The sequence below is a fragment of the Rhincodon typus genome, chromosome 26, assembly GCF_021869965.1.
Source record: "Rhincodon typus isolate 14 chromosome 26, sRhiTyp1.1, whole genome shotgun sequence".
Lineage (NCBI taxonomy): Eukaryota > Metazoa > Chordata > Chondrichthyes > Orectolobiformes > Rhincodontidae > Rhincodon > Rhincodon typus.
This window is the reverse complement of record NC_063357.1, coordinates 4,922,894-4,948,816: the sequence shown is the minus strand read 5'-3', so window position 1 is coordinate 4,948,816 and position 25,923 is coordinate 4,922,894. Positions and strand designations below refer to the sequence as shown.

Below are 25,923 nucleotides of genomic sequence, written 5' to 3'. Positions count from 1 at the left end.
TGGTTCTCCAAGGAAAAGAAATAAACTTAGCAAGGAAAGACATGCGGCTTTGTTATTTGACGGGAAGACTTTGAGTAGAAGTTGAACTATGCAGTGGACAAGGTGTTAGTCCATTAATATGCAGTGTTATAGGGTGTAGTACAAATATAGTCTTCAATAAAATTCAGAGCTGAGGAAGGAAGTTGGTGGATGTGATAGAGAGAGGCTATCAACAATAAAAGTCATGCCATGTTACTTATGTACTCAAAAATGAGTCAATTATGTAATCACATCAATATAAACCAACCTGAATACCTGCATCACTGTTGTCTTTGTAACTTATTTATTTATTTTTCTTTAGGTATGGGTAGGAACAGTTGGAACAGGACCAAATGGACGAAAACTCTGTGCCACTTTCCAACACACAGAGACATTTGGGTTTCAGGATGAAGCTGGAGAAATGCTGCTGAAGATTTGTCAAGTTGTTACTCAGGGTGTACTCTGCTTTCTACCTTCATACAAGGTAATAAAATAATAACCAATATTTTACTAATCCGATGTAATAATTTTGCAGTGTGCCCTAGTCAAGCATTTCCTTTTAATGATTCCATAATGTTCAACACTTTTCGCAGCCCATCATTTACTGAAGCAGTACATGTTCAAATGCTACAAGATCTGGACAATATCCAGGCTTGGGCTGAAAAGTGGCAAGTAACTTTGTATCACACAAATGCTATTTCCAAAAAGCAACAATCTATCCAATGCCACTTGTCATTCAGTGGTGTTACCATAAGTGAATTCCCCACTATTGACATCCTTGAGGTTACCATTGATCAGAAACTCAACAGGACTCGCCTCATGAACACAGTAGCTACATGGGCAGTTCAAAGGCTAGGAATACTGCAGCAAGTAACTCCCCTCCTGACTCCCCAAAGCCTGCCTATCATCTGCAAAGCATGAGTCAGAAGTGTGATGGAATATTCCTCACTTGCCTGGTTGGGTGCAGCTCTACAAACTTTATAAAGATTTGTCAAGCCAGGACAAAACAGCCCAGATGATTGACACCACATCTACAAACATCCACCCCCTCCAGCACCGATGCTCAGCAGCAGTACTATCTACAAAATGCACTGCAGAAATTCACAGACAGCACCTTCATATCCACCACAGCTTCCATCTAGAAGGACAAGGGTGGTAGATACATGGGAACACTACCACTTGTAATTTCCCCTCCAAGCCATTCACCACCCTGACTTGGAAATATATTGCTGTTCCTTCACTGTTTCTGGGTCAAAATCCTGAAATTTCCTCCTTTTGGGCATTGTGGGTCAACCTACTGCACATGGACTGCAGCTGTTCAAGAAGGCAGCTCACCAGCACCTTCTCGAGGGCAACTTGACCGGCAATAAATGCTGGCTAGCCAGCAAAGCACATGGCCCACAACTGAATTTCTTAAAAAAATTAATGATGGATTTAAGATGTAGTTTATGATTACATCAACTGCCAGATTGCACTTATTGGATTCGGAACATTTAAAGTTATTCTAAATTGTAAAGAGACAACTGTCTTGCTATGTGTACTGTACGTTACTTGGCAAAATAGTTAGCCAGTCATGTTTTTACAAAAACAATATTGCTGAGGTACTGTATTTCCAAAAGCACTGTTTTCAAAATACCTTTTTTTATAGCTGCCAATTCAAAATCCAGTAGTTGCACTGAATGCTGCATATATTTGTTTTGTTCCAGTTTGACACCATCAAAAGTGAAGTTCTTTGCAATTGCAGATTAAAATGGTCTAAAGGTGCCTGTGAAAACAAAACTGTAGGAAAGTGATTTTGGGGTTCTGAATTTCTGTGAATAATTTTATTCATTAAAATTAGTGTCTATTTTTAAATTTGAACTCTGTGTCTAGTTTCATCCTTACAATAACTTGTGAAATAAATATAAATTCCAAATCTTCATAGGAGGAGAAATAACTTACTGGATTTTAAAATATTTTGTAATATTTAGGTAGTATAATTTCTTTTGGAAAGCAAGAGCATTTGTTGGATGTGCACTTTTCCTATTTCCATTTGTTTCTTTAAAAAACAAGGGGTATAACAAATATTACAGTTAGAACAAATAAAATGGTTAAGGAAACCAGGACTGACGTCCTAATGGATTAGATATACTTTTTTTCCACCAAAAGGACCTATTGTATTCATATCCAATGTAGTTGGAAAGGATATAAGCATACTTTCTCTGACACTCAAAAAGCCGAATCAAACTAGTTTTGAGGAGTCTTGATATAATTCCTTCCAGCTGCTCAAATTTATCATAGTTTGTGCCAATATTGCATAAATCAGAGATGAGGAGAAAACCTAGTGCAGTGGTGATACCCCTAATGCTGATTTATACCTGACCAGGTATTTGGGAAAATTATTAGTTGTTTCATGTTTAAATGTCGGTGCGAAAGAAGTACAGAAATAAACAACAAATGTTTCAAAGATTACTTTCTCTAACTTTGTATTAATTTTAGGGATTCTAGAGACCAAATTTAGTTAAATTGCAAATACTTTTTAATAATCTTTAAATTTTGCAATGAGTCTGAATTTTGAACAATCTAGTTTTCATAGTAGACTTTTACTGAACTGAAATATATTTGAGATTGATGTTTGCTTTCAATTTATGAAGTGCAGCTAAAATTAACAAGTATAATCAAACGTTTTATTATGCAACCTTTGACTTATGGTGGTCCTTTTACATGGGTGGTCATGAAATCATGATTAATTTGCTGTTGGGACAGTCAATATTGTTCACTATAAATAGGTGGTCCCTATGTACATGAGTGATCTGCAAGGCAGAATTTTACTTTAAATTATAGAATATAATGATGATTGGAATGTAGTGCTTCATATGTTGAGTGTGTAATGACATTGATATAACAGGTGATTATTTTACTAGCAAAACTATTGTAGGTGTGAACTCCTTCATTGTGTACATATGAATAATCAAAAGATGGCAGGATGGCAGGAACAAGTGGAGATATTACAGCCTAAACCATGGGATAGCCCTGTTGGTGTAATTGTGTTAATTAAAGAATTGCAAGATTTGTTAATGTTAGACTCTGATGTTGATAATCTGGATGGAATTACAAACTGTTCTTGCGATGTTATATATTTTCTTGCACGATTTTTAGATTTCTGTCTGGTGAGACGGACTCTTCATCACTGGGTGAGCAAATAACTTTCTAGTCTAGTCAGTACATGAGTTGAGATGCATAAGAGTTCAATTTGATTTTCTGTTGATTTCAGTAGTGAAGCTTTTGATCGCTGTTAAATTCCTTCTCTCAAAATATGGTTGGTAAGAGGAGCATATTCTTAAAATCAACCAGGTCTTTTGGGAAAGCAGTTAAGAAATAGTTGTTCATGGAAAAAAATTGTAGAAGTGTGGATCTCTCACCCCAGAAAGCTTTAGATATTAACTGAAGGTAATCATTTAAAATAAATTAAAACGATCAATAAATTTTTGCTATTCAGTGGTATTAAAGGATATTGGGCAATGTTCCATGTAGGCCATTTGGTTGGGCAGCAACCTAGAAGCTCTTGCATGGACCTTGTAATGTGATCCTTTAACTTAGCAGTTGTGCATTGGCCATGCAGACAAACTTAAAAAGTGTGAACTTACAGCTTCTGTGCACTACAAAAATAAATTCGAGGGACTCTTCATATAGAGTTAAGGTGGATGAATGGAGTTTCAATCAGTTAGGATTTCATTGAATGCCAGAAAGGCTGAAGGAGCTGAATGGCCTACAGCTGTTCTTTTGTTCACACAAAACATTGGTAAGGCCACGTTGGAGTACTGCGTACAACTCTGGTTGCCCTGCTATAGGAAGGATGTTATTAAACTGGAAAGGGGGCGAAGAAGACTTACAAGGATGTTACCGAGACTGGAAAGTTTGCTTAAGGAGAGGCTGAATAGGCTGGACTTGTTTCCCTGGAGTGTAGGAGGCTGAGTGGTGACCTTATAGAGGTTTATAAAGTCATGAGGGGCATAGATTAGGAGAACAGCTTTTCCCTAGGAAAGGGGAGTCCAAAACTAGAGAGCATAGGTTTAAGGTGGGAGCGGAAAGATTTAAAAGAGACCTGAACGGGAACTTATTGCACAGAGGGTGGTGCATATATGGAATGAACTGCCTGAGGAAATGATGGCGGTGGGTACAATTACGTTTGAGACATTTGGACAGGTACATGAAAAGGAAAGGATTAGAGGAATATGGGTCAAATACATTCAAGCAGGACTAGTTCAGTTTAGGAAACCTGGTTAGTGTGGATGAGTTAGGCTGAAGGATCTGTTTCTGTGCTGTATGACTATGACACTTGACGTGTATTGTGAGAAGTGAAGGCACAAACCGTTGCTTTGCCACTGGACAGCTGTGCTCTTAAAATTGTGTAAAATGTTTTGCTGCAGAAGAACCTAAACTATTTTTGAATGATTTACTGTTACATTTCAGATAAGTGAAGTTTTATTTTAATAAATTTCTAACACCAGTTTTTGTCCTTTTCTGAGAGTGTGAAATTCCTTTATATGGTTCCACAAGCAAGTGACATCCTTGGCATGGTTGTTTAAATTGTGAGTGTTGATGCATGCTTTGGTCCAGAGCAATATCACCTTCCTCTCCTTGCAAACAGTCATACTCCTGGCAATGATCTCTGGATTATGATTAGAAGTGAATACTCTGAACAACTTCTACTTTAACTCCTCCCACTTCCTACAGACTAAGAGGATGGCCATGACTGTGTCGGCACTGCCTTGTGCTCCCATGAGGAGCTTGAACAGTTCATCAACTTTACTAACACCTTTCACCCCAACCTCAAATTCATCTGGACTATCTCCAATACCTCCCTCTTCTTCCTGGTCCTCTGTCTCCATCTCTGGTGACCGCCTCAAAACTGACATCTACTTCAAGCCCATCGATTCCCACAGCTACCTGGACTATATGTCCCCTCACCCACCCTCCTGCAAGAATGCAATCCCTTACTCCCAATTCCTCCGCCACCACCGCGTCTGTTTCCAAGATGGAGCGTTCCACTCCCGAACGTCCCAGATGTCTTCCTATTTCAACGACTGTAATTTCCCCCCTCCAGTGATCGAAAATGCCCTCAACCGCATCTGTTGCATTTCCCACACTTCTGCCCTCACACCCTCTCCACCCCCACACAACAAAAATGAAGCCAGAACCCCCCTTGTCTTCACACATCACCCCACCAACCTCCGCATCCAGCATATCATTCTCTGCCACTTCCGCCACCTACAATCCGACCCCACGACCAAAGAGATATTTCCTTCCCACCCCTATCTGCCTTTCGTAGGGACCACTCTCTCCATGACTCCCTTGTCCGCTCCACATTCCCCACTAACCCCACCACATCCAGCACCTTTCCCTGCAACTGCAGGAAGTGCTACATCTGCCCCTACACCTCCCTCCTCACCTCCATTCAAGGCCCAAAACAAGCCATTCATATCAGACAGGGGTTCAGCTGTACATCCATCAACTTGGTCTACTGTATCGGCTGCTCCTGATGTGGCCTCCTCTATATTGGTGAGACCAAGCGTAGACTCGGAGACCGTTTAGTAGAGCATCTGCACTCTGTACGTGACAAACGATAACATCTTCCGGTTGCCAACCATTTTAACTCCCCCTCCCACTCCCTTGGCGACCTGTCCATCCTGGGCCTCCTCCAGTGTCACAATGACACCACCCGCAAACTGGAGGAGTAACACCTCATATTCCGCCTCGGGAGCCTACAGCCCAATGGCCTAAATGTGGAATCCACCAGTTTTAAAATCTCCCCACCCCCAGCCTCATCTCATGTTCAACCCTCCCTCTCATCCCCATCTCTTTGACCTGACACAACCTGTCCATCTTCTCTCCCACCTGGCCACCCCACCCATTCTACTGTCCAATCGCAACCATTCCTACCTGCACTCACCTATCACCATCCCACCTACCTTCCTCAGCCCCACCCCTCCTCTCTATTTATTTCCCAGCTCCCTTCCCCCTCCCCATTTTTGAAGAGGGGCCCTGACCCAAAACGTCAACTTTCCCACTCCTCTGGACTGGCCTGGCCTGCTGTGTTTCCTCAGCTCAGTCTGTGTTGTCAGCTTTCAGAGTCTTCGGACTAACACTCGGAGTAACACTCCGAAAGCTGGTGATCCTTTAACTTAGCAGGTGTGCATGGGCCATGACACCTGAAGACCTAACACCTGAAGAAGGAGTAAGACTCCGAAAGCTTGTGTTTTCAAATAAACCTATTGGAGTATAACCTGGCGTCATGTGATTTCTGACCTTGTCCACCCCAGTCCAACACCGGCACCTCCACATCATGGCTACAATTTTCCTGGATAAGCTCACAAACACTTCTTTAACCAACAGAGCCAACAGAGTGTCTTTGACTGGAAAGAGTAAAAATGGTGGGAATTATTTACCTTTTCAAACCAACTCACCAGACTGTTTAAGTTGTGATAAAATGTACAGTGAATGACTGGCAAACACTTACTTCTCCCTTGTCCCTTAATGACATAGATTTTTTGCTTAGGCTGGAACTGTCTGGGTGCTGAACATATTTGATACCTCATTCAATGGTTGTACATGACATTGTGTTTTGACAGGTCACCTGACCATAGGTATCATAGCCAGTTTCACACCTATCTCTACTTGGTCTTTGCAGGTGCACAATGAGCAAGGGTGACCAGTTAACAAATAGAATTGGATTACTTTGATGGTTCTTCCCATTTCTTAAATGATTCAAGATCAGTTGTAGTGAGATTAACCAACTCCCTAGATGACATGAACTAATATAGTATTGGTGGTGGTTCAAGCCATCTTGATATGTAAACCTCAGTTTCATGCAGCATTAACCAGTTGAGCTATCAGGAGAACCAGAATTGAGGTTGCTCTTAAATACATTTACTTGTCTCTGATGACAAGATTAACATAAATAATACTATGAAACAAAGATGAGGTTTGCATTTCGTTAGTATTGCCTACTCTGTAGAATATTAGACAATAGAATCATAGTCATAATTACACATATTGTGAATCCTTGAACTCAAGGTTGGAAGAAGCATTGGACTAAAATATTTGATTCATTAATGAATGTTAGGACTGTGTTATCTGGAAACAGGCTAGCTTTTTCAAACAGGAAATAGGATGAGAAAACTTAAGGAAATTTGAAAGTTACTTTGAAAGCTGGGAAAAATGAAATATTTAGAAATCTTAACAGCTGCAGCTTTTAATAATAGGATAAAAATTACATTACTTGAAATATATTCACACTGTCTGAGCAGAATGTTAATTTGATAAATGAATTGTTTTCACAGTGTAGTTTGAGATGTAAAAGATATGTTCTCTACTTGAAGCAGTTACTTAAAGGAATTGCATTAACAGAAATTGCTATAGAAATTTGAGAAACCTTTATTCTAAAACATGAAATTGTATTTACCTGATTTATATTTGATTACTTCATTAAAGTCAATTGACGCTGCTACATTTAATTAAATCATTAATTTTGCAGTGACCAGTGTTAGCAAATATCTCAGTTAAAGCTTTGCTTGGATTGTGGCAGAAACAGATGCCCACAAACTGTTTAAGATCTCATAAGAATAGCTTGAGACTTAAGCATACTAAATAATGTATATGTAATGTAGTTTCTGTGAAGATCCATCAGATGGCTGCAAAGGCTAAGGTTTGTAGTTGTCTTGTCGCACCTACAAAAGTTGGTGGACGGCAACTAATCCCGTTCAGATTAGGTGTCTTCACATGGTGCATCTTTACTGATGATTGTTGTTATGCTGTTGGAGTGACTGGTCATCATGGTTCTGCACGCAGCACTTGGCATGTGTTAGCGTTTTCCCCTGTCATCGAGTTAGCGACTCCCAGTGTGATACTTGAGGTTTTGGGCCTACATGTCATGCTTGCCCAGAGGAAGGGTCACCTGACCTGAACTGTTAACCCTGATTTCTCTTCACAGATGCTGCCAGACATGCTGAGCTTTTGCAGCAACTTCTGTTTTTGAATCTGAAGGGGAGGTTTGGGTGTCTCACTGGATGTCCAGCTCTGGCTACCTCACCATGCAGAAAGTCCTTGGATATGTGAATGTCTTTCATCTTCCAAATGTGTCTGAACCAACAAAGCTGCCACAGGAGCACTGTCTTTGAGAGCACTGCTGCGGTCATGATCTCGTCCTGCCAGAAAATACCCAGAATGGGCTGCAGACGGTGAAGATGGCAATTGCGAATATGGTTTCGTGATAAGATGTCATCTATGTTTCACAACTATGCAACAATGTGCTGAGCACATTGAGTCTTGTAAACCATCAGCTCTATCCTAAGGGTCAGCTTGACCTTATTCCATACTCATTTCATGAGCTGGCCAAAGGTGGTAACTGTTTTTCGTATACATGTATCAATTTGTAGCTTCAAGGGCCAGCTTGTTGCTGTAAACCTGAGGTAGCAGCATATGCTAACCAGTTGGATGTTATTTAGTTTGTTCAGAGACAGAGATGCAACCACCTTGTTCTGTGGCAGATTTCTTGATGTTTGTAATCAGGGAGACCAAGTTACAGGCGTATTAGAAACAGTCCATGAGTCTTTGTAGCTCAGTTCCCATGTAGGCAACTAGCACTAGACCATTTGCGTGTGGAGTTTTCTGAGCAGGACTAATGTGTTTTTGTCCATCTTTCTTTCTTGATAGGCTGTAGAGCTTGCTATCTGACCTAGTGCTCAAGCAGATTTCTTCCATATCTGCAGCAAGGGCAAAGGTTTGGAGCAAAGAGGAGATGATGCTGGTCAGAGTAGGGGCTGAGGCACAGCCTTATTTCACTCCACTCCTCACTCTGAAATTGTCAGAGGTGAGCTCATCACAATGCGAACAAGATGAGCTTTGGTGGACAACCAGTTTTCCCTAAAATCTTATCAAATTTTATTGTGCTGATGATATCAAATGCCATGGTGTAACCTTGGAGAGTAAGGTAATGAAGCATGCTCTGTTCTGTGTACTTCTCTTGTATGGAGAAGATCATGGCCATAATAGATCTGGAAACTGCACTTTGTTTCTGGGTATTCATGGTCTACTAGTGTATACTAAGTCGCGAAGGCCCTACCCATCACATTCAAGAGTCAAATTCGCCTGTAGTTGTAATGATCTCCTCTGTGCTTTTTTTATATAGTGTGATGATTTTTGGCTTTCTTGATGCCTGTTGAGGTTGGTTGGCTCGCCGAGCTGGTTTGTTGTTGTTCCACAGACGTTTCATTACCCTGCTGGGTAGCATCATCAGTGCAGCCTCCAATGAAGCACCGTTGTGTTTTCCCGCCTGTTTTTAAACTCTGGGGTCTATTGAGCTGGATTACCTCACTTCCGGTTTTCCTTCACAGTGGAGTGTATATGGGGTCGAGTTCTATGTGTTTGTTGATGGCTTTCTTCGTGGAGTACCAGGCTTCTAGGAACTCCCGTGCCTGTCTCTGCTTTGCTTGTCCCAGGATTTTGGTGTTGTCCCAATCGAATTGGTGGTTCTCCTTGTCCATGTGGATAGAGATGAGTGAGCATTGGTCATGTCTTTTTGTAGCCAATTGGTGTTTGTGTACTCTTGTTGTTAATTTCTTTCCTGTTTGTCCAATGTAGTGTTTGTCACAATCTCTGCAGGGAATCTTGTATATGACATTGGTCCTGTCCATAGTGGGTAGTGGATCTTTGGTTCAGGTGAGCAGTTGTCGTAGTGTTGATGTGGGTTTGTGTGCTACTCTGATGCCCGGTGTTTGTAGGAGTCATGTGGTTAGTTCTGATATGTTCCTGATGTAAGGTAGCGTGATGAGTGTGTCGGGGTGTGTAGTAGAGTGCCACAAGGATTAGCTCTGGGGCCTCAATTATTTGTAATCTATATTAATGACCTAGAGGAGGGGGCAGAGTGTTATCTGTCCATATTTGCTGATGATACAGAAGTAGTTCGCAGGGCACATTGTGATGAGGAGCTAAGGAATCGGCAAGGTGACATACATGGTTGAGTGAGTGAGCAAAAACCTCAGATGGAGTTTAATGTAGGAAAGTGAGAAGTCATGCACCTTGGGAAGAAAAATCAAAAGACAGACTATGATTTAATGGAGTCATGCTAGAAAAGAGTGCAGCACAGAGGGTTCTGGGTATTCTTGTGTATGAAACATACAATTAGCATGCAGGTACAACAAGTACAAGTCAAGTGGAATTTTGGTATTTATTGCTAGGGGTTTGGAAATGGGGAGGTCTTACTGCAGTGGTATAGGGTGTTGGTGAAGCAGCAGCTGTAGTACTGTGTACCATTTTGGTGTCTATTTCAGAAAGGATATATTGGCATGGAAAGCAGTTCAAAAGAAATTCACAAGGCTGATTCTTGGATAAAGGGGTTGACTTATAAATAGATTAGTTATTTGTTTGTTAGAGTTGTGAAGATGTTGCCACTAGTGGGGGAATCTCAAATCAGGCAACATATTCAGGGGTGTGAAGGAATTTCTTCTCTGAGTGTGGTGAATGTCTATAATTCTCTATCCCAGAGGCTTGTGGAGGCTAGATCACTGAAAGTATTTGAAAAGGAGTTAGATAGATTTTTGAAACATTGGGGTGCTGAGGGCTACGAGGAGTTGGCATGAATGAGGAGTTGAGACCTGGAGCAGATGAGCCATGATCTAACTGAATGGTGAGATATGCTTGAGTGACTGTCTATGTCTTACTCCTGCTCCTATTTATTATGTTCTTATAATATTTAACTTCTAAGTTGGGTTCTTTACAGATGTACTTTGTATTTCTAAACTATATTATAATTATTTCATGGTCCACTTGGGAAACTGCGCTAATGCTCAAGCCCCAGTACTCCCAGGGTCATCACAAAAGTCAAAGATTTGATCAAGTTATGCAAAGTTTCCAGTTTTCTCACCTGATAAATTCGGGTTAACAGAAAATGCAGCCCAAGTTTCTGCACTTAACAAGAACCTATTATTTATTACAAATAAGTCAGTTTTAAACACAAACAAAATGTGAATGATCAATTTATAACTCCCCACCTTAAACTCTACCCTTTCTTGAACCTCTGTATGTATGTATGCAGGCAGACATAGGAAAACAAAAAAATACAGATGTTATGGGTGAAGAAATGTATATTAGAGGAGCAATGTTTAATAGTAGCAGTCCAGAAGATTCAGTGAGGTGTCCTTTTACTTCTTCCGAGTCTTTCTGATTTGACCTTCTTCATTCCAAGTCTCTTCACTTCTTTAGTGAACACTCAGAGCAGTTGGTACACTAATTGTTTAGCCTCTCAGTCGCTGGTTGGAGGCAGCAGCTTACAGGAAAATGATGAGTGAGAATAGCTGGCTGTCTTCCAACTTTTTGTTACTTCCCTGTAAGGAGAGAGAGATACTGTTCTTTTAGAGTCTATAAACTTTGTGCTACTGTACCGTTTAACACAGGCTGTCTACTTGCCCACGAGCCAGTCAGAGTTTTTGCCACACTGAACACTCCTGACTCTCACAACTGGTCCTGGTTGAGAAATCAAGTAACAGGCTATCTCTGGTCAATATGGCCCCAGAACATAGACCCGTAGTGCCAATGAGTCCATAAATCCTTCCCAAAGCTTGATAAAGGCAACAGTGTAAATACAGCTTGCATTGAGTTATAATAACTTGTTTTAAAGCTGCAATATCTCCTTCCATATTTTCCTTGGTTTTAGACAATATCCTTTTCCCATTTTGATCTACAATCCAAAAATGAAATAATGTGTTCACAATTCGTCATCTAGCATACAGAGGAATCATTCAGCCAGAGTATCCTTCTATAATTTTTGTGCCATTTGTTTCTGTTCAAGTGTTTCACAGTCATGTCCTCTGCAGCAAAATATTTTTCACAACTGAAAAGCTTGAAGAGAATTTGCCTAGTATTGTGTTATAATAATTAAGAGTTTTTGCCTTTTGGAGCTCTCTGTGAGAAAAGTGCAGTTCAGTGATAGAGGTGAAATAATGCATTATCCGAAAGATTCACCGCAGGTACAGTAAGATGACTAAAGATATTTTATGCAAATCCTTAATTTTGTTCAAGTGACGTTCTTAATTCTTCATCTAGTCTATTTTGTATACAAACTATTTTAATTGATTCCAGAATCTAATCATGGAGGAAGGGATCTTTTATCAGCTTCTGAGATGCCAATATCTAAAAAGTGTGAAAAATAGTTTTCAAACAAATTGCAGAATGATGTGAAAAGGAGTTTGCAATTTGTAAAAGTTCTACTCTTGTAAACTGAGCGATGTGTGAGAAACTGTTTTACCCTCCCTTCAATTAAAGAATGTTTAATATCAAAAGACTTGTATTGATGGTGTTGCAGTTAATTCATTGTTATCATGTGACTGTTTTCTCCTATTCAATCACTTGATTTGCTGACTATTTCCTATTCCAGGGGCAAATGGAGGTGATGTATACTATACCAAACGAAAAAAAAGAAAGGATTTCAGTAGTGTATGGATTCCTTGCTAGTTTTGGTGTTCTGACTTTTGCATACAGTGGCCCCAAACCCACCCATACTATGTGCATTTCTGCACTGAATCCAAACCATTTGTTCTTCATGTCATGTTTTTCTGTTTAATTTATTGCTGTTAAGTATATAATGTATTTTCAGCTCTGTTTACATACTCAGCAGCCCATGTATTAATAAAAAATAGTTAAAGGCATGTGATAGTGGAAGAAAGCTTTATTTCGAGAAACCAAGGATACATTTCAGGTCTTGGTGAGATACCGGATTTATACAATCAGTGTACTTGACTATATAGCTCATACAAAGGATAATGTCATGAGCATGTTTGGGCAGAGTCTAGTGATTGAGTCTGTTGTGCACCGTAACTAACATTTATTGTTTCCAGTACATGTAGTGTGACGTGGGTCATGAACTAGTTTATTGTGTAAGTAAAGTTTATATTGACAAAAGGATGGTTTGAATTACTTAAGACATTTTAAATGATAGTTCCATTGGTTAGGTTCTATTAATGGATAACATAGCATTTGCAGTATTTAATTGGGGTATGGTCTATGGTGCTGAAGATTGTGTGCTTACAAGCCTTTATTATTAAATGCATAACTGAATAAACTACCACAAATTAACAGAAAAGAAAAAATGAATTCTGCAAAATATATTCATACCCAGTATCACTTTGTGGTGGTGTACATTTGAAGACAATGTGGGTTGAAAACAATGATTTCTTCATAAGTTATTTGGCAAAGATTCTGAGTTAATTCTAAACAAAGATTATATGTATCCTTATTGGAAGAAGAGAATTCAAAATTGAGCTGCTTTGGACTTTTTCTTGCTTCCTGAGATGTAGGCAGTGCCTTAAATTTATTGCCCAGAGAATGTCAAGAAGGACCTTAGCAAGAACGTTTGCAATCCTTGTAATGGTATTCGATTTTTCTTTAGTGTTTTTTTTGGTGGTACAGACCGATAGGTAGAAGAGCTTCTTCCGTAGTGTATGATTCTGTGATTTGTGATTCTACATTGTCATTCCAACCATGGTTCAAGCTGTTTTGGATCTATTAATGTATAATGATGCAGGTTTAATGAATTATCTTGAGTAAAACATCCCCTAGAAAACAGTAATTCATGTCATTGTCAAGCAATCAGTTTGAAAGTGAAACTTAAATGAAGGTAATTACAACGGAATGAGGGCAGAGCTGGCTGGAGTGGACTTCAGAGATGGTTGAAGAACAATGGTAGCAGACGTGTAAAGAAATTTTTCCTAATTCTCAACAAAAACGTATCCCTGTGAGAAAGAAATGTCCTCGGAGGTTGACCAAGGGAGTTAAGGACGTTATCAAATTGAAAGAAAACACACAATGTGGCGAAGATTAGTTGTAAACCAGAGGATTGGGAAAGTTTTAAAAACCAACAACAAGATGACCAAAAAAAGGGTGAAAATAAAATTTGAGGGTAAATATGCATGTATTATTAAGATCCTCAGCAAGAGTTTTTTAACATGTATAAAAAAAAGAGAGGCCAAAGTGAACATAGGTTTCTTGAAGGATGATGCTGGGGAAATAATAATGGGGAACTCGGAAATGGCAGAACAGTTGAATAAAAAATTTGCATCAGCCTTCACAGTAGAAGACACAAATAACATCCCAAAAATACTAAGTAATCTAAGGCAAACTGAGAAGGGAACTAAACACAGTAACTATCACTAAAGAAGAAGTACTGAGAAAACTGTAGAACTAAAGGCCACTAAGTCCCCTGGACCTGAAGCATCCTAGCATATTAAAGGAAGTAGCTACAAAGATATTGGGTACACTGGTAGTAATCTTCCAGGAATCCTTAGATTCTGGAAAAGTGAGAGGATTGGAGAACTGCCCATTTAACATGAGTATTCAAAAAAAGGAGACAGCAAAAAAGTGGCTCTAGGCCAGTTAACTTAAAATCTGTTATTGGGAAAATCTTCTAGCCTATTATAAGGGATAAAATAGGAGAACATTTAGGAATACATAATATACTCAGCGGAGGCAGCATGGCTTCATTAAGTGGAAATTATGCCTGAAATATTTATTAGAATTATTTGACGAGGTAACAAGTGACATGGAAGGGGAATTATATGTATATTTCCAAAAGGCTTTGATAAAGTGCCACGCATTATGCAACTTAATAAGATAAGAGCCCATGGTGTTGGTGATATGTTAGCATGGAATGAAGATTGGCTAAGTAGTAGAAGTTGGATAAGAGTGGCATTTTCAGGATTGCAACCTGTAACTAGTGGAGTACCACAGGAGTGCTGGTGCCAATTATTCATGCGATATATGAATGAATTAAATGAGGGAAGTAAATGGACGAGTTGTTAAGTTTGTGGATGACACAAAAGTAGGTATGAAGACAAGTGATGAGACTGACACAAAGAGTGTGTAGAGCATTGGCAAGTTGCATGAGTGGACCAAAACTTGGCAGATGAATGATAATGTGGGAAAATTATTTACTTTGGTAGGAAGAATAGAGGAGTTGAATGTTATTTAAATGGAGAAAGACTGCAAAAGACAACAGCAGAAAGGGAGTTGGGAGTCCTCGTGTTTAAATCTCAAGAAGCTGGCTGTCAAGTTCAGCAAGTAATAGGGAAGGCAAACGGAATGTTAAACAAAAAAGTGTGCTGGAAAAACACAGCAGGTCTGGCAACATCTGTAGAGAGGAAAATAATGTTAATATTTCAAGTCCAATGATCCTTCATCAGAATTGAAAATAGCTAGGAAAGAGTGGTATTATGATATAGGGATTCAGTGATCCTATGATTTGAATGCTGATGATGGGATTGGCAGGTTGGGGGTGAGTAAATGAAGTACATGGAGCTAGAGCTGAGAGAGAAAAAAAGAGAGATTTGCATGCGAAGAAATAAGCCAATAAGATGATAAGCCAAGAGAAAGATAAATGCTAGGCAGGGTGCTAATGAGAAGTGTGAATAATTGAAAATAGCTTGGCTGCGCAGGTGGCAACCGATACAACATAGGACCTAAGGGTGTGGGGAAGTGTAATTGACATCGAGGAGGTGATCACATTCTGAAATTGTTAAACTCAATGTTAAGTCCTGAAGGTTGTAAGGTGTCTTGGTAGAAGATGTGATGAATTGGTAGATGAATTCAGAAGATTGAGGGGGGATCTTATAGAAACACATAAAATTATGAAGGGAATAGATAAGATAGAAGTAGAGAGGATGTTTCCACTGGCAGGTGAAGCTAGGACAAGAGGGCATAGCCTCAAGATTAGAGGGAGCAGATTTAGGACTGAATTGAGAAGGAACTTCTTCACCCAGAGGGTTGTTAATGTATGGAATTCCTTGCCCAGTGAATTAGTTGACGCTACTTCAGTAAACGTTTTTAAAGATAAGGTAGATTTTTTTTGAACAATAAAGGAATTAAGGGATACGGTGAGAAAGCGGTTAAGTGGATCTGAGTCCACGAAAAGATCAGCCATGATCTTATTGAATGGCGGAGCAGGCTCGAAGGGCCGGACAGCCTACTCCTGCTCCTAGTTCTTATGAATCTTATGTGTTGTTGTTCCTCCAGCTTGTGTTGAACCTCGCTGGAGCACTGCAGCAGGCCTGAGACAGAAACGTTGACATGTTGAAGTGGCAGGCAACTGGAACCTCAGGGTCATTTTTATGGACTGAGCATAAGTGTTTGGCAAAGTGGTCATCCAATCTGAGTTTCATCAACCCCACATACAGGACACCACATTGTGAGCAGCGAATACAGTAGATCAAACTGAAGTGCAGGTCGATCACTTCCTCACCTAGAAGGTGTGCCTGTGGCCTTAGATATTGAGGAGGGCAGAGCTAGATGGCCAGTTAACATTCATGCCACCCAAATGCCAGGCAGTGACCATCTCCAATTAGAGACGTTCTAAACACTGTCCCCTCATATTCAATGGCTTTACCATCACTGAATTCCTCATTATCAAAATCCAGTCCGTTACCATTGACCAGGAATGGACTTGCCATATAAATACAGTAGCTACAAGAGCAGGTAAGAGGCTAGAAATACTACAGCAACTACTTGCCTCCTGACTTCCCAGAGTATATCTGCCATGTACACAAGGCACGAGTCAGGGCTGTGATGGAATACTCTGTGTAATTATTGACACCACATCCACAAACACCCATTCCTTATACCACTGACGCATAGGAGCAACAGTATGTACCATTTACAAGGTGCATTCAGAATTTTATCAAGCACCTTCCAAACCCATGATCCCTTTTGTTTAGAAGGTCAATGGCAGCAGATGCAAGGGAACACCACCATGTGCAAGTTCCCTACCAAGCTACTCCCTATCTTGCCTTGGAAATATATTGCCATTGTTTCACTGTCGCTGGATCAAGATCTGGAATTCCCTCCCTAACTGCGTTGTGGGTCTACTTACAGCACATGGGCTGCAGCAGATCAAGTAGGCAGCTTGCCACCCCCCTCTCAAGGGCACCTAGAGACAGGCAATAAATGATGGCCCAGCCAGTGATACCCATGTCCCACGAATGAATAAAAAATAATTATGTTTTCTGCGATTGCGCGGGAAGGTGCTGCAGGGATGTTGGGACTGGAGGAGGAGTTGACCAAGGTGTACTGGTGGGAACGTTCCCTGCAGAATGCTGACGAAGGAGTGGAAACGATATATCTGGTGGTGACCTCCTGCAGGAGGTAGTGGAAATAGCAGCTTATGACCATTTGAATACAAAAGGTACTGGGGTTTGGGGTGGGGTGGGGAGTGGTGTGGAGAGAGAGGGGTGTGTGAAATGTTAACCTTTTTTTATCCGAAAGGGATTGGAGTGTATAAAAAGGAAGGCACTAGTTAGACCACACATGGAATATTGTGAATAGTTTTTGGTCCGCTTATCTAAGGAAAGGTATGTTGGCATTGGAGGCACTCAGGAGAAGTTTCACTGTATCATCAGCAAGGAAACAGACCTTTCGGTCCAACTAATCCACGCTGACCTTCTTCCCAAATTAAACTACTTCCAGTTGCCCACATTTGGCCCATATCCCTCCAAACTTTTCCCATCCATGAACTTATCCAAATGTCTTTGAAATGTTGTAACAGTACCTGCATCCATTACTTCCTCTGTCAGTTCGTTCCACAAATGAACCACTCTCTGTGTAAAAAAAGTTGCCAGTCATGTCCTTTCAAAATCTTTCTCCTCTTACCTTAAAAATATGTCCTCTAGTTTTGAACTCCCCCACCCTAGGGAAAAGTCCCTTGCTTGCTGTTCACCTCATCAATGCCCCTCATGATTTTATAAACCTCTAAGGTCACGTCTGAACCTCCTACGCTGCAGTGAAAAACATCCTACTCTATCCAGCCTCTCCTTATAACTGAAACCCTCCGGTCCCAGCAACATCCTGGTAAATCTTTTCTGAACCCTCTCCAATTTAATAACATCCTTCCTGTAGTAGGGCGACCAGAATTGTACACAGTACTCCAGAAGAAGCCTCACCAATATTCTGTACAACCTCAACTTGATGTCCCAACTCCTATACACAATGAGCAATGAAGGCAAGCGTGCTAAACGTCTTCTTAACCACCCTGTCTACCTGTGACATAAATTTCAAAGAAATATGTACCTGAACCCTCGGGTCTTTCTGTTCTACAACACTATCTAGGGCCCTACCATTAATTGTATAAATCCTGCCCCTGTTTGTTTTACCAAAATGTAATACCTCATATTTATCCATATTAACTTCCATCTGCCACTCCTCAGCCCATTGACCCAATTGACCAAGATCTCTTTGTAGTCTTAGATAATCTTCTTCACTGTCTACTAAACCGCCAATTTTGGTGTCATCTGCACACTTACTAACCATGCCTCCTATATTCTCATCCATGGGTTGATCCCATGTATGGAGACACTGTCTTATAAGGAGAGTTGGAGTAGATTGGAGCTTTGGAAGAATGAGGGGTGACCTAATTGAAAGATGCAAGGTTCTTAGAGGACATGTTTGGGTAGACATGGAGAAGTTGTTTCTTCTTATTTCAGAGTCTAGGAGCATTGGGCATAATCTCAGAGTATGGGGCTGCCCGTATATGACAGATGAGGAGGATTTTTTTTCTCAGAGGGTTGTGAATCTCTGAATTCTTTACTGCAGCGGGCTGTTGAGGCTACGTCATTAAGCATGTCTGTTTCAGCATTGCACAGACTTTTAATCAAAGGTTATGGGGGAAAGGCAGGAAAATGGAGTTGAGGATTATTAGATCAGCCATAATCTCATTGATTGACAGAACTCACTGGGCCAAATAGTTGCCTTCTGCTCTACATCTTATGGTCTTTTTTTTCAAGAAAATATAACTTTAAATGTCATGTTATAGCCCAAATCAGAAAGAAGGTTTTATATGTACGTCAAGTCTATACTGTAAACTACAATTAATTATCTCTCTGGGCAATTCCAAATGCAGTCATTTAATTATAATGTTAACTTTTTGGGCTGTCTAATCGTACTTACAAACAAAAAAAACTTGTTACAATTTCAGAATTCTGAAAGTACTCAGTTTGTGTAAGCTTCATTCATCATATTGACAGATTTACCAAAATAATTTATTAACTGTCAGAACTGTTACTTTTTTCTGGGTGTTTTTGGTTTGGGTGATTCCTAGATATCTTGATGTTGTTTCGCAGTTGTCACTCAAGAGACTAGTCTATGGGATATAGTCTATTACTACTTCCAGCTGCTAGTTTACACTTGTCATCGACCTTCCAGTGAGAATTGATAATTCTCTGCAGATGTATGACAACCTAAGCACATTTTCAAAATTGTTAATGACAATTAGTGCTGATGATGTGTGTTTAGAATGATCAGAAAGTGAAAATCAATAAATGTACTTTTCATACAAATTAACAGCTTAAGTAGTTTGCTAGTAAACCTATGAAGGCTTTTATTTTTCTGAGTAAGAGAAGTAAAGTAAGAGTAGAAGAGTTATCAAAATGTGATGAACTGCTATGTTATGCTACATTTCTGAATTCTTTACATAGCAATTAAAGTCAAATCAAAACTAAAGCCAGAAGTTTTTGATGGTCATACGAGTGCTTTATACTGATCCATTGGTCAGTTCTGTGCGTGAGCTGTTTGGACTCGAGCTAGGTATTTGTATTCATCTGAATAGCTTGGAGGAGTTATTTTATCTTATTTGTATTTGTCATTTTTGTTTATCATACTGTGTCTTGATTTTGAGGTTTGAAGGTAAAATCTAGAGTTGCCATCCTTTTTGAGTGGAAAAGGGAGGCATGTTTTATTTACATGTTTTATTTATCATTCCAAATCTGCAGATGTTTAAGTGTTTTGCCAGTTACAATGTATTTTCGCACCTATAATTCAAATAAGCATGATATATTTTCTTAAATATATTGTGATAGAGAATAATGGCCCCTTGTTCTCCCTCTTCCACAAATCACTTAAGCCTTTTCTATATCATTTTTCAAACAATTGTGTGCTTATGTTACCTTTGAGAAATACATTATCCTGCTATGTTTATTATGCACTTTGTATGAATTATTTATTTGCATTTAAAACGTCTGTCGGCATTAGAGTTAAATGGGTTTCATAACATCCTCAAGTAACATTCTCAAGTAGGAATCAATAAAGAGGCTGAAACACTTGCAGTGGCAACTGCACTGTGTGATAAACCATATAATCAAAAATTTGTTAATTGTATTCTCTATATAACTTCTTTGATGTGTAGGTCTATTGAGGAGTTGAATAGGAACATATTTGCAGTAATATACATCTCTTCCCCTCATATTTTAAATAACTGGATACTCTTTTGAGGATTGGTACATGAAATTTAACTGAAGCTCCCTTGCGAACTTGTCCCCTCAGCAGCACAATCTGTGTGCACCCCATGATCAGCAGTGGCTCACCTCTGCTTAGTGGCTGAATGTACTAATTTGTAGATATTTAATTCTAGGGAAAAATATTAATGGTCTTAAGGTATAATTATGTTTCTGAGAAATTGTTCTGTTTGTTATCACATATGATTATATAAATTGTATTTTTTCATAAATAGGCATGAAAATGCTTTTCTTGAATTCCATGAACAGAAAAAAACAAGTTTTTAATGGAAAAGTTATAATTGATGTTTCATTTACAGGTGAAGTGTCCCTTCACTTTCCTTCTGCTTCCCTGTATTTCAGAGTTGAAAGAGTTGACAAAATAATTTGTTAACAGTGTAGGACGTGAAGTATCCAAACATTCTGCAGCAGACAGACTTGCATTCCTTGTTACTTAAAGGTCTAACTAACAGATTACAGATTGTCCAACCTTTTTCTCAAATGTTTTCAGCTGTAATTGACAAACCACTGACAAAATTGCAGGCAAACATAGCTTTGAAGTGTATAGTTCCTGGAATTGCATTTTTTTTTCATTTGTTAATGACTTAAAAATATGGTAGAAAACCTTAACCTCAGTACAGAATAAAGTAAATATTAAATAATTCTGATCAAAGTATTAAAAAGAAGTAAATACATTGAAGATACATATCCTGGTTACTTGTGTGACAAAGTGTGTAGGGGTGGATGGGATGTGCTGATGGTAAAGCATTACTGTCAATAGACAAGTAATACAGAGACACAGCTTAATGCTGTGGGGACATGCATTCAAACTGTTAACTGTTGAAATTTAAGTTTTTGTTTCTAAACCTGCGATTGATAGCTAATCTTGGTAACAGTGGCCATGAAATTATCTCTTGTCATTTAAAAACAACGCCCATCTGGTTCACTAATATCCTTTAGAAGGGGAGATTTGCCCTTTCTATCTACTGTGGATCTACATGTGACTGCAGATCCACAGTAGTGTGGTTTACTGTTAACTGCCCTCTGAAATGTTCCACCAAGCTATTCGGTTCTAGGGCAGTTAGGGATTGACAACAACTGTTAGCCTTGCCATGAAACAATGAAAATTATTGCCTCTTAAATCTCCAAATATGATATAATTATGTATTCATTCATATCCTGATAATTAAGCCTTTAAATTTTTAGAATGTCTGAATTTGGCTTACATAATGAGCTCTCCTATTAACTTGCTAATCCAATGTTTTAATGTATAATGCAAACTTAAAAAGAAGATATTGGATAGAATGTTGGAATTGCAAATGTTTAATTATTTAATTGAAGGCATTTGTGATGAGCACAGTAATAATAAGTGTAATAATGTGATTAGGTTCTGGCAAATATCTTCCTGCACATAGATTTGAATGTTCTACAATGCTTGGAATTGAGTGCAAAACCACAGATCTGTAAATTTTATGGTACTAGGACATTATAAAAATTCTGATCTCTCACAGTCAATAGTTAAATATGTGGGAGAAAAGAGATTCAATTGTTAATTGTACTCCTATTGAAGGTGTAAGGAGAAAATCTTAAAACTTCACCAACTGTTATGGGAATGCAAAGTCTGTCTGGCAGCAGAAATCTCCGATCACTATTATTGCTTTCATTACAATTTCAGGAGTGATCAGGGAATGGGCCATTTTTTTTCCCAAAACTAATACAGGTTTTTTCTTAGAAGAGAAACTTTGCAAAATATTAACCTAATAAAATTCAATTTTTGAGATTGAAACTTTATTCCTTGAAAGTTATTAAACAAAGTATTAATTGTGTGTTGATTCTTTTGTACTCTTAAATTGTATTAGAAGTTCTTGAGGTTTCAGTGTTTTTAAAACATTGTCAGGAAATTATTCTTGGTCCATTTTATGTTGTTCAGATAAAATATTGTAATGTCCCTTATTACAAAATTGCCTTTACCATCTGCAGTGTTAGAAAGGGAGTGTCAGAAACTAGAAGGATCACTCAGAAATCCAAGATGCTTTTACACAAGATCAAGATAAGGACCATTAGGGTCTGTGTCGCCGTGCTGTCTGCATTAAGATAAAAACTGGCCTGGCGCCTAGCACTAGGATGATCCATTCAATATGTGTCATATCAAAGTGGAAACCTTCAGCAGACATGGAAAAAATGCTGCCCTGCATAAATTTTAACAGTGCCTTGCTGCGCTCTTAATTTTCTTCTGCCTTGGCTTTGTTCTGCAACAAAGCATACAACCTAGTAATCTGTTCAAATATATACTCTTGATTTATGGGATAATGAGCTAAAAGAATTCTCTTTATACTGGGGTTTTAACTCATAACACTTAATATTTATTATTAATGTTGTGCCCAAAAATGCTTACAGGTTTAAGTTTCACATCTGTATATTATTCCAGAATCTTTGTTTATAGATTAGTTGATGATTAAGACTCTTGGGACATTGAACTTTACATTTCATGCCAGGAAGTCCATTACTATTTGCAATATTTCTTTAACAATGCAGCAGTAAAAATTGAATAGTTTTTGTTGCATGCATGTTTGTAATTTTTTTGCTTTATGTGGCTTTGGCTTGAGTTTGGTAATCTATCTAGTTCAGACTTTAAAGTCTTCCACACCTGTGTGCTAGCAAGTTGCTAGTGGCCAATATTAATACATATGGTGCAGGATTAAGTAAATTAGTGAGGCAAGCAGGAAATCTTTAATTATTGTTTAAGGAGCATTCAAGTATTCAACAAAGGAAGTTGCATACTATGATAATTTTGTGAATGAATATTGCCTAGCATTACCAAACCGTTACTCCATAATACCTTGGGATTAGTGCATGTGGGAAACTGAGTGTTCTTGGCTGTTAAGTACCAACTCTCTTCTAGTATTATCACTTTCAATGCAATACTGTTAATTACTTCCGAAACAATTCATAAGAACCATTACCACACTTCTGTTGAATACTGGTTTATAATGAAAATATTATGTAAGGATCTAGCTGCTGTCTTTCTAATCCAGCTTGGACTTCGGCATTTATGTCCATTCACAGGGCCTGTCAGGCCTTTAAGCCTCTTCAAATAGGTCATAGCTAACCTCTACCAAAATTCAATTTATCCATGCTTGTTCCATTGGCCTAAGTATCCTTGTCTAACAAAAGTCTATTTTTCTCAAGCTTGGAAACTGTTAGTCGACTCAACTTCCACAGCCATTTGGGGAAAACCTGATGTGGAAAAAGTTCTTCCTGATTTCAGTCCTAAATGACCTAGCTTTAATTTTAAGATTATGCTCCATTGTTATTCATTCATCCTTGAGTTCCACCAATGGGTTAGAAGTCGATAGATGGGAATGCACAGTGATGTAGTTATGATGTTTATATGTGCAGTTGTCATTTTAAATCAGGCGAAATGGAAAAAGTTGACAAGATACTTTCAAATGTAAGCGGGGGGGCATCTGTCCTTCAAGGTCGAGTTAAAGGATCCCAGATAATAATTCAAACGGTAGAAGAGGAAGCTATTCCTGGTGTTCTAGACAATATATATCACTCAATCAACCTCACAAATGGATTGCTAGGTTATTGTCACATTGCTTTTAGTAGGAGCTTTTTGTCCACAAATTGACTGCTGCTTTTCCTACCTTAAAATGTGATAACATTCAACAATTGATCCTGAATATTGAGGGAAATTTGATAGTCAAGAAGAAAAGGAAGTTAAGTAAAGGTGGAGGGATAGCCCTACTCATCAAGGTGTTTGTGCAGTTGGTAGAGATTACCTTAAGTTTAGGAAATCAGGAAATCAAATTAGTTTGGGTGGAGATAGTCGGAACTGCAGATGCTGGAGAATCTGAGATAACAAGCTGTAGAGCTGGATGAACACTTCTGAAGAAGGGTCTAGGCCCGAAACGTCAGCTTTCCTGCTCCTCTAATGCTGCTTGGCCTGCTGTGTTCATCCAGCTCTACACCTTGTTATCTCAGATTCTCCAGTATCTGCAGTTCCTACTATCTCTGAAACAATTTTAAGCCCACTGTGAAGCCATTTTCTGAAGAAGGGTCTCGGCCCGAAACGTCAGCTTTCCTGCTCCTCTGATGCTGCTTGGCCTGCTGTGTTCGGCCAGCTCTACACCTTGTTATCTTAGTTTGGGTGGAGATGAATAATAGTGGAAAGGATTCACTAGTGAAAGTTGTCTATAAGTCCCTAACAGCAGCCACTGTGTAGGATGAAGTAAACAAGAATCTGGGTGCTTATGATAAAGGAATGGTAATAATCCTGGTTGACTTTATTCCATATATAAACTCAAATCAGATTGATGGTGATGGTGGCTTGGATGAGAAGTTCATAGAATGCTTTTGAGATAATTTAAGATAGCATGTTCTGGAACTGAGTGGAAAACAGGTTGTATTACACTTGGTATTGTATAATGTGACAGGATAAAGTCAAGGCCTTAGAGTAAAAATACTTCTAGATAGGCAGCAATTACAATGTAACTGAAATTTTCATCCTGTTTGGAAAGGAGAGTGTGAGGTATGACACTAGTATTTTGCACTTAAATAAGGACAACTATATAGGCAGAAAAGCTGAGTTAGCTGAAGTGAACTGCCATATTAGCCTAGGGGATAGATCAGAGAGAGATATTGCCAAACGTTTAAGGGATATTTCAGAATGTTCAGAATAAATATGTTCATACTATAAAACTTCTAAAAGGAGGATCCATCATCTGTGATTAACTAAAGAAGATAAGTAAAACATTAAACTTGAGGACAAAAACCTATAGCTGTGCAATGATTAGTGGCAGAATATAAATTATGGCTGAAGGTTAATCAAGAGAAAGAAATGAGAGTATGAGAGGTATCTTGCTAGGAATGTAAAAACTGGTCATAGGAGTTTCTACAGGTATTTAAAAAGGAAATTAGTAAAGTTAATGTTGGTCCTTTAGAGAATGAGTATGTGGAGTTAACAGTAGAAAATAAGGAAATGTTGGATGAAGTGAGCAAATATTTTATCTTCACTATAGAGAATACAAAAAAATTTCCAGAAATAGCTATAAATAAGGACGTGGAAGAGAACGAGGAACCTAGCAAAATTGCAATAGCAAGAGAAGTGATACTAAGCAAACTGATGGAGTTGTAAGGTGACAAGTCTCCAGATCCACTGTAGGGGTTTAAAAGACATGGCTCATGAGGCAGTAGATATGTTGCTGTTAATTTTCCAAAATTTCCTATATTTGGAAAGTACTCCATCTTATAGGAAAGTAGCAAATATAACCCCTCTATTCAAGAAGGGAAGGAGGCAAAAAACAGGAAACTATGCCAGTTAGCTTGATGTCTGTTATAGAAAAAGTGGTAAAATTGATCATTGAAAACATTGCATGTGCACTTAAAAAAAAAATTCAAGGTAATTGGGACGAGTCAGCATGGAATTCTTAAGGGGAAGTCATATTTAATCAATATTTTAGACTTGTTTGAAAGAGTAACATGCTGTGGATAAAGGAGACCTTATAGATAATATAGGATTATAGATATATATATAACTCAGATGGAGGAACAAAAACAAAGTTGCTGGAAAGGATCAGTGGGTCTGGCAGTATCTGTGAAGGAGAAAACAGAGTTA

The 25,923-nt window shown here is 38.8% G+C and overlaps 1 protein-coding gene across 2 annotated transcripts in view; it reads left to right on the top strand.

The window, feature by feature from the left end:
* brip1 (BRCA1 interacting helicase 1) overlaps window positions 1–25,923 on the top strand; it is a 222,607-nt gene that overhangs the window by 78,365 nt on the left and 118,319 nt on the right. For both annotated transcript variants that reach the window (XM_048612789.1, XM_048612788.1), the window contains exon 14: window positions 341–502. In XM_048612789.1, coding sequence (XP_048468746.1) covers window positions 341–502 — 162 coding nt within the window. The remainder of the gene's footprint in view (window positions 1–340; window positions 503–25,923) is intronic.